This window comes from Amaranthus tricolor, chromosome 2 (assembly GCF_026212465.1).
Source record: "Amaranthus tricolor cultivar Red isolate AtriRed21 chromosome 2, ASM2621246v1, whole genome shotgun sequence".
NCBI lineage: Eukaryota > Viridiplantae > Streptophyta > Magnoliopsida > Caryophyllales > Amaranthaceae > Amaranthus > Amaranthus tricolor.
In genome coordinates, this window is record NC_080048.1 from 2,986,603 (window position 1) to 2,997,166 (window position 10,564).

Here is a 10,564-nt window from a genome sequence, read left to right on the forward strand (position 1 = left end):
TCTGAATTGTTTTCCTAATGTTTCTTTTTTGTTTCACGTCATCAGAAAATTTTATATTTTTAGTCTAACATTTTCTTTAAACTTTATCATTATACTTCTTCCCTGCTGTTTTACCCGCTATACAAGGGGTTTTGTATAAGATGTAAGAAATTGATATCTTTGGGTGAAAGGGACCATTATAACCTCCATGAGGTAAAACTGTAAAAGTAAGGAAAAAAGCATGGCAAAAATAAACATTTACAATTACTTTTGCCAAAAATAATGTTGTAGTAAATAATTTACAACACTTAAATAAGAAAAGTAAACAAGTATAAAATATATAATAGTCCATCTTTATAAGAAAAAATTTAAATCAAAATTGCTATTTATATTTTTATTTTGGAAAATATTTAATGATAAAAATAGAAAACGTTGATCCGTTGGATCAATCCTAACTCGACTCATATAACTAACTATGACCAAATTTAAAATTAATTCAATTGAAAATGACTTGACGTAAAACCCTCGTCTAATTGTTTTGACAGGTCTACTGATAGTGCTCGAATAAATTTACATGGAGCAGCATAACCAACTGTGCCTCTAACTCCAATGGAGCTGCTGTTATAGAGTTGTTCAGACATCTTTGGAAGAAGCTTCACCAACCCAAAATCTCCAACATGAGCCGTCAAATCCTGATCCAACAAAATATTAGTGGGCTTCAAATTACAATGAATGATTGGAGTCTCATTGCCACTGTGTATATAGTCTAGTGCTTGTGCAACATCTATGGCTATATTCAACCTTTGCAGAAGACTTAAGCTTTGAAACTGTTCATCTTGTTCTGCACTTGGGTGTAACCATCTGTCGAGGCTCCCATTCGACATGAACTCGTAGACTAGCGCCTTAAAATCATTGCCCTGAAAATCGATACTCGAGCAGGCAGTGATTACTCCCACAAGGTTCCTATGTCGGATAATCCTTAATGCTAAGCATTCCGCTAGAAAGCTCTTACTGGCTTCGCTCTGTTGATTGTTCATCACTTTGATAGCTACATCCTTTGATGTTCCGTCTAGCAAAAGGGTTCCTTTGTAAACCGAAGAAAATCCACCCGAACCAATTAAGTTTGCAGGAGAATAACCGTTGGTGGCTTTCAAGAGCATGTCGTATGACACTTTAATAAATCGTTTCTTGTGTAATGTCTCTGAAGAAGATGCTCGTCTTTTCTTCCTAGTGCAAAGGAGGTAGGCGGAAGTGGCAGTTGCAAGCCCGATAATTACACAAGATACTAACACCGCGATGAGAAGTGTGTACGACTTCTTTTTCCCCTTAGATTTCATTGTTGGGCATAATGGTAGTTTGAGTTGTGGAATTCCTCCACACAGTTTTCTGTTTCCAACTAGAGATACTCCACTGAGATTAGTGAACACTCCTTTGGTTGGAACATTCCCCTCAAGGTTATTGAAAGACAAATTCAGCACTTTTAAAGAGGAAAAGTTCGAGAAATAGTCGGGCACTTGGCCCGAAAATTTGTTGTGAGACAGATCAACAATTTCGAGACCTTTCAAGAGTTTAAAAGACGGAGGGATGAACCCGTCAAGGGAATTACTTCCTATATATAGATCCGTAAGAGCGACACACTGTGAAAGACTACTTGGAACATTCCCAGATAGATTATTGCTAGACATATCTAAAATCACTAACTTTTGCAAGTTGCTAATTTCAGATGGTATAGAGCCTTGTAGGTGGTTATGATCAAGTTTAAGTTCATATAAAGTTAAAGCTTGGAAGAGTTGATATGGTATATTTCCGACTAGGTTGTTATCATTAAGATCGAGCTGGAGCAAACTCGTGCAATTGGCAAGTGTCGGTGGTAAAGCCCCTCGAATCTTGTTGAACGACAAGTCTAGCGTACTGAGCCAGGTTAAATTTTCTAAAGACAAGGGAATGTTACCAGATAACTGGTTTCTTGACAGGTCCAGAAGTTGTAAGCCAGGAATGTGGCTAATGTCAGCTGGAATAGCTCCGATGATTCGATTATAACTTAACAAAAGTGAACGTAGGTTCAATAGATTCCCAAACCCGAAAGGAATTCTACCTGATATAAGGTTAGCTCTAAGGTCTAGCCATATGGTTGTGGCCGATAGATTTCCAATGGAGTCGGGAATGATCCCACCAAAGCGATTGTCGTTCATATTCAAGACTTTGAAACTAGTGTTGTTGGTTAGTGTGTTCAAAAAACCGAGGTCATCAAGATCTCCATTGCCTAGATGATTCGAAAAAAGAAAGAGTTTTGACAAGTTTTGCATATTGCTTCCATCGAATTCAAATTTTCCATTGAATTCATTGGACGAAAGGTTTATTTCTTCAAGCATTGAGAGGTTGGATAACGAAAGTGGGATAGGCCCAGTTAGTCGATTCTCAGCTATTTCAAGCAATTGAAGTTGTGGAAAATAGAGGCCGAATTCAGATGGAAGACGCCCTTCTAAAAAATTCGTACCCAAAGAGAATACTTGAAGCATGGACAAATTGTACAAGGATGTAGGAATCTTACCGGTGAATGAATTTGCACCGAGTGCAAGAACATTAAGGTCTTGGAAGGTCCCAATGAAATCCGGGATGCTTCCTTGGAAACCAAGCCCGCCCTGTTCTATCTGCGACGATAAGACTAATGCTTGTAGAGAAGTTAAATTCGCAAGCATAGAAAGATCGTCACCTGTTAAGTTATTCTGATCAAGCCTCAGTTGTTGTAATCTAGACAAGAACCGAAGCTCAAATGGGATTTTTCCAACTAGTTTATTGTGGCTCAGTACGAGTTTATTGAGTTGCAAACAACCCGATATATTTGCAGGGATTTCTCCTTCGAAAGAATTGTACTTCAATTCGAGTATTTCCAGCCTAAAAAGGCGGCCAACTTCAGGAGGAATATGGCCGGTCAAAGTATTGTTAGACATGCTCAGAATACGTAGAAAACTAAAGTTTCCTATGTATGGTGATAAGGTTCCTGCGAGACCTTCATCGTGCAATAACAATGCTGTGATTCGTTTGTGTCGATGACCACAAACAACCCCCTCCCATTGGCAAAACTCGGTTGAATCATTCCAAGACTTTAGAACCCCTCGAGGATCGTGTGTAATCTTAGACTTGAAGGCGAGCAATGCGAGATGATCTGTCTCGTTTCCTGTATCAGTTGCTGAGATGCTTATAAGTATTGTGTTTATGACATACAACATAGTAAAGATGGTGTAGATAGGCATCATATTTGCTTTGGTTTCTAGTTACCAAAGTCTGATAACAATAGTCAATATATACTTGGTCTTTGGTAGAAATTTAGTTAAATTTGTAAGATGCCAATAAACAGTTTCAGAATTCAGAAAGTAGAATGAGTAGATCTCAAGCAACGAGGTTCCAGAATATGTTCTATACTCTAGCACGCCCTTCATGCGAAAGTATTTTAGGCTAAAAGAAGTGTGTATGCAGCACATGCCTCCTCATATCTAGTGCTGAAAATTTCACATTGGACAAGAGGTGGTGGAAATTCTAACCCGTGATCTCTTGTCACGCTAGCTCTAATACTATGTCAAGAAATCAGCCAAATCAAAAGCTTAACCTGATGGTTATGGTTTCAAAATATATTATATACTCTAATGGTAGAAGCCGAGAATAATTGATTTGATCATTATTTGAAAGAGAAAATATTTGGTTATGGGTCTTATTTCTCGTCTTGTTCCTGTTTCCTTTAATTTTTGTCGTTCTTTTTAACATATATCACCGTCCATGGAATAAACTTACATTCAGTCCATTGTTTCACACTTCTTTTTACATCTTCAACTTAGTATGTCTTGAATTGAAGACAATAATCAAGAATTCTGACCAGTTATTACTATGAATTGAAGATGATAATCAAGGTTAGATAAAATTTATCACAATTAATATCTGAATTGCTGAATTTTATTGTTGGAGTAGAATTGCAGTTAGGCCTGTACAATGTTTCGGATAAGGACTAAGGCTGGGCTCAAATGGGCCGGACTATGTCAGCCCACTTCATTTTGGTCTGATCCATTTATAACTTGTTCTTCTGAATTTTCATTGAAATAAGCATAATAGATAGTTAATGTCTTGTAATTTAATTACTTGGTTTTGTCAATTATAATCAAACTATTGACTAGTATAAATCTATAGTAATGTAACACATTTTAAGAAAAAACAGACTCATTTTAGGCCCGTAAAGAGCCTGTTTTATTTATATTAATAAAGGGTTCATTGAAAGCTTGACTCCATTAAGGTGTGGTTCGTCTGAAGCCCGCATAATAATAGTTCGAAGCGAACCCAGCCCGGTGCTCAACTCTAATGCTATAAGCATAACTTAGGTATTCTATGAAGAGTGAAAGTGTACTTTTGAATGAGCATAAAAAAAATAAATTATAACTAAAAATAAAACCGTAGCAAATTCTAAGGAATAAATTAAAAATAAATTTGCAATTTGTATAGGACATAGAGACTGTAACCGTACAAGATTGTTCTTGTTTGCCCATAAGTTTGTTGAATTTTGAATCTAGGTGTGCACAAAAAATAGTCTGATAGACTATATTAGATATTCTTGAGTTCTAATCATCGGGTTAGTGTTTCGGCTAAGTTGAGTTTTTGATATGGTCTAACAGTAATATGACATAACGTTATGGCCATACGGATTTAAATCTCATCTAGTCTCTACTTATTAGGAATATTTAATGAAGAATAGATGTTTCTTATTTTGATGGGGTCAAAGATTTAGAATTATTTTATTTCAGATTATAATGGACTATATACAGTTATATCATTCTATATATTAAAACAAAGACCACCTAATGACACGTACCAGCCTCTGGTAAAAAATTTCTGCGCTAAATTAGCTTTTCACATACACTTTCTTATAACTTTATTGTAGCTTTCAGGACAAGATTACTATACATTAATGCATGCTATTGCAATTCTATATGACTATTAATTTTGCCTATTTAAGATTAAGGAGATATATATCTTTATACCAATTAGATTAATATATGTGATTTTAGTAAGATTGAAAACAAATTTTCTTCCCTTAATATGTGTTGGAATATTATATGTGATTTTAGTAAGCTTGAAAATAAATTTACTATTTAAGATTTATCTTCTATATATTAATACAAATTACTGTGATATTTTCTATTTGGAATAATTCAAATTAAGAGTGTTAGGAATAATGTTAAAAACTAAATTGGGTAAATGAAGGAAATATGTTTTAAGTATAGTTGAATATGAATAATTAGAAGTGTTAAAAACTAAATATGGTATAGGAGTTTAAGGTATCTCAAGGAGAGGTTTTCTTAAAAGATAAGTTGGAAATTGGTAAGAAATTGATTTTTTGTTCGAACGTCAAAAGGAGAGAGAAGTTTTGTGTTTTGGATTTTTCAAGAATATATTTTCCTTATCTTACAAGTACTCTTTATTTTCATTTTGTATAAGTTGTTTAATCTAAAAAGCAAAATAAACATTTATCCATGCATTTTTCTTGTGTATCTACTCCATTACATAAGTTAGAGTATTTATAGTCTATTCAATTTTTGATAAAATAACTTTTTGTATATCGTGTTTAACACGGATAATCAACTAATATTACATAAATACATTTAATATATAGTGATTATTAAATAGCTCGTGCTTAGCACGAGTAATCAACAATTATGTTCTAATAATGTGTAAATATTGTTATTTATTATTCAATTTTCTTTGTAGTGATTTTTTAAAAATTATTATTCATAATTCTCTTTCTTAACTTTTATTTAATCTGTTTATAACAATTATATTATTTATGCATAATAATTTCTAAATGTCTCGTGCTTTAACATGGGTGATCATCTAGTGGCTTACTAAATCATACACGTATACTTTATTTATATAAAGTTACACATAATATTTATTACAATTGCCAGTTACTACGACTAAAAGCCAATCGAAAACATGCAATGTTTGTTGGCATTATCACTAATATATAGATAAAATATAAAATTGCGTACATTCGATATTTTTTAACTTCTAGGTGGGAACTAATTTGGGTAATGTAATGTCATGGTTATTTTTGTATTTAATGGAAGAGTGGTTCAATCATTATTGGGATACTCTATCCACAATTCACATTTGCTAATGTTGAAGGAGATAATGTAAAGAACAAAGAGTACATTTACATTTGCTAATTATTTATAAGCTTAAATTTTCAGTTAAGTTGGTTTCTTAATGTGGTATCAGATCTAGCGTGATAAGAAGTTATAGATTCGAATCTCAACTACCCCTTATTTAAAATAAAATATTTACCGCCAAGTATGAGGAGGGACTGTGTTGCATCCATACATCTAGCTTAAAAGGCTCTTGTATGAGGGGACGTTTTAGAGTATATAACATATCATAGAGTCTCAACTATAAGTTTAAACTTATAATTGAATTTAAATATTTTGTAAAGTTTCAAATTAATTTTTTTCGTTAAATTTTATGTATGAGTTAATAGTTATGTATGAGTTAATATAGCATTAACTATGACTTGAGATAAATTCCAAAGTGTACTTGAGTTCCTAACCTAGAAATGTTGTTGCCTAAATAGTAATGGCACTTTGCCGATTAATTACCAAACAGAGAAAAAATAAAATAAAATAAAAATTTTAAAGTATTAAAAACTAGTTAGGTATAATCAATAAATCAATGGTTATAACCATTATAGGAGAATCAATATAAATTAAAATTTTTCTGAATTTTTTTCAAAAATAAATCCTATCGGAACACCACCACACTTAATGATGTTTTCATAAACACATGCATCAGTGCATCACCAAACTATCTACATTATAACTTACCTAAAAAGTACAAGTGCATAACTATAAAATATATAAATTAAATTAATTTTTTTCTTTTAAAAAAACTAAACATATACTTCCTCCGTTCTGATATTGTTGCTACATTTGCATGGGCACAGGAATTAAGAAAAGTGATTAACCTACACTGTAGCTGATTATTTACTTTATAGAGTATAGTATTTTATTATTGTTAATTAAAAAAGAAAAAAGAAAAAGAGGTTGTTAGGTTACTTTATAGAGTATAGTATAGTATTTTATTATAGTATATAGAGTATAGAGTAGGATAAAAATAGGGGTAGGTAGAACTTTAAATGATTGTTTTATTACTAAAAACGGAAATGTAGCAAGTAATATGAAATTGCCAAAAATAAAAAATGTAACGAGTATTATGGAACGGAGGAAGTAGAAGTAGATAATAAAAATGATTAAAAATGAAACACAATAAGGACAAAATAACTTTAAAGGCTTTCATTTATTTATTATTTATTGATTAAATTAAATTAAATAAATTAATTAATTAATTAATAAACTTTGGTGGAATTGTGAGTTGTTTTCCATAAAAAATTGAACAAATAATTTGACTAACAAAAAGTAAAAAGCTTAGGTATGTAGTGGACAAATCAAATTTGTCAACTTGCTTATATAAAGAGTAAGTTATTGAGATTTGAGAGATTAAAGCACTTATCAAAGTAAAAGTGAACCTTCGTATCCAAGTTCTTGGTTTTCAACCGCTAGTGCTTATCAGGAAATCTTTTTTAATTTTGCCTATTTTTAGCTTTTTTTGGTTTAGCCTTTTGACTTATTTATTAATTAATATTAAATACACAACAATTTTGAAATAAGGTATATGAATGTGCATTTCGAAATCATATTTTGTTCATCAAACATCACCCACTAACACTAAAAAGTTGTTTCATCATTATTACTAAGCTCGTTTTTAGTACATCTTGTTTTGTAATTTATACTTTTAACTTTTTTGTATCCTTTTTTAAAATAAGTTTTAAGCCTTAATATTTCTAATTACGCATGATAAAAAATTTTAAAAATTATATATTAAAAAATTTTACATCAAGACGAATCTAACTAGATCTCATATGAATATATTTTATCATCAATATATATTTTAAAAATTTTAATTTTTTTTCTCTCTCATAAAGTGAAAAAAACTTAAATGGACAAATAAAAAGAAACTGATGAAGTATTATTCTTAGGTGTTAGCTTTTGTCATGAAAAATTAGTGAGAGGTTGTATAATTCTGAGAAATTTCTAGTATAATTTATAACATCTAAATTTAATATTTAAAATATTTTATAATTAATTCATTGTTCTAATAATTGTTAAAATGCATTAGTCCTAAAATAAGTATGTAGGAGAGTCATTTATTTTTTTTACTGATCTTAATACAAATTTATTCATGTTTAGACTTGTAAAATATGTTTTTCTTAAAATTGCTAGGCAAAATTAATTGTTATGATTAAAACAACTACATACTTGCAATTACTCCAAAGTAAAAGTAAATAGGCTAGAAATTTGTCTTCAACTCCACCATAGTTTTGACTTCAATTATTTAGCTTTATGGTGTGTTTGAGAATAATAATTTTATTTAAAAATTTGTCAAATTTAGTGTTTGGTAAATAAAAAAATTAAAATTAAAATTTAAGTTAATTTTCTCATCATTTCAAAAATAGTTAAAATTAAAAATTTAAGAGTAATTTTTCAAACTTTATTATTATTAAATTTCATATTTATAATTTCATAATTAAAATCTACAATTTAAAATATAATACGTATCATCAAACACAACCTTAATTCATTTAAAAATAACACAAAGTTAAAAAATTGGAATGTACAATGATCCTCCATATACCAACAAAAGTTCATTTAATTTATCCTTTGTTGGGACTTGGCAATATGTGCAAATGCATAGGGGTCTTAATTCACTTTCAAATACTATGCTCTAAATAATTAGTCACATTTTTTAGTTATTCCTATTAAATTTGTTTTTTTCTATTTTTACTATAATTTACCATTTTTTTTAATTCTCATTCTCTTATTTAAGTTAATTTTTCACCACTTTTACTTTTTTTATTTCTTTTCATAAAATATAATATAAAACGCTCACAAGATAATTTCTTTTTAGAATTACTTTTACCATAATATATGCGCTCATAAATTACGCTCTAGTGATACAATGTAATGTATATTCCTCACGAATACACTATGTTTAAAGACAATTTGATTTTTCAAAGAGTCAGTATGGAAAACTCCTATATTTCCTTTTCAATTTTACACCACTTTTTATTTTATTTAATTTATCACGCTTATTTTGCACTCTTTTCTTTATTGACAATAATCTTATTTTATACAATTTCTCGTTCCAATAAATTTCGCCTATTTTACAACTTGTGTAAAATATGTTAAAGTATATAACATATCCCGAGGCCTCAACCATAATCTTAAGGTTTTAGTTGAGTTGGTTCCAGACATGGCATCAGAAGCCAATGTGACAAGAGATCACGAGATCAAATCTCAATCACCCTCATTTAAAGTGGAATATTTAGCGCTTATGCGCATCCACACTTCTAGCCAATGAGCTTTCGTGTGAGGGGGCGTGTTAGAGTATATAACATATCCTGGGGCTTTAACCATTAGCTTAAGCTTTTGGTTGAGTTGATTCCTTAACATGGTATCAGAAGCCAACGTGACTAGAGGTCACGGGTTCGAATCTCAACCACCATTTATTTAAAGTAGAATATTTGGGGCCAGGTATGAGGAAGTCGTCCTGTGCTACATCTACACTTCTAATCCAGTGGACTCTTGTGTGAGGAGGCGTGTTAGAGTATATAACATATCCTGAAGCTTCAACCATTAACTTAAGCTTTTGATCGAGTTGGTTACTTAGCAAAATAAAAAGGTGCTAAGCCTAACAATCTCCTTCTAAACAATGTTCTCTTATAATGCATGCATGTAATCATGTATATACTTTCTTCAAAACAAGTTGCAAATTGCAATTATATACATTTGATCAAATGGAGTAAGTTTCTTTCATTGAAGATTCCCTTATTACTCGAACCATCTATAATAAGAATTAATCCAATTTTCTTTTTTTCCGCCCTATTATAATTACACTATTTCAATTTTTATAATCTTGATACAATTATTTCTTTATATTTCACTCACACATTTAATTTACTTTTTTGTTTCATCCAAATATTTTTCTCACATACTTCTTTATCCCACGTGTTTTGTTATATTTTTCTTTTTAGTCCGTCACAAAGATTTTTAGTATATTATATTTTTTTTTACTTTTTCATAAATCTACCTTTTTTCCTTTTTTACTCGATCATCTCTTTTCTTGATTTGTTTAAATTGTATCCTTATAGCAATTGTTACGGGACAAATAGACTACCTTTATTTTTAACTATTATACTTTAACATTATTGCATTACAACTAGGTAGCTAGTAAATTATCATCATTACACTTTTTCCTAAAACACAATACATCTTAATTTTCTTTACAAACACTAGTTATAAAGACTACACTATAAGAGTACATATATTTCCTCGCATGTTCGAGGTAAACAGCTAGCTAAGCTCCATCCACCATCAAATACACCTTTTTATACCCTTTTTACTTCTACTATATGTTTTACAACTAGTTTATCTTCTGTATGTCACACACATAAAGAATAAGCCATTTTATGTACTATCAACTTGCTTTCATG

General features: G+C 30.6%; 1 protein-coding gene across 1 annotated transcript; it reads right to left on the bottom strand.

Annotated features, from left to right (window-relative positions):
* Nucleotides 1–470: 470 nt before the first annotated feature.
* LOC130805396 (probable LRR receptor-like serine/threonine-protein kinase At3g47570) lies at nt 471–3,236 on the bottom strand. The gene has a single exon (XM_057670168.1). It carries the CDS (start codon nt 3,234–3,236, stop codon nt 471–473), a length of 2,766 nt encoding a protein of 921 aa, XP_057526151.1.
* Nucleotides 3,237–10,564: the final 7,328 nt, after the last annotated feature.

Excerpts from the sequence above, each read along its gene's own strand:
- LOC130805396 (XM_057670168.1), bottom strand. The coding sequence starts at position 3,236 with ATGATGCCTATCTACACCATCTTTACTATGTTGTATGTCATAAACACA.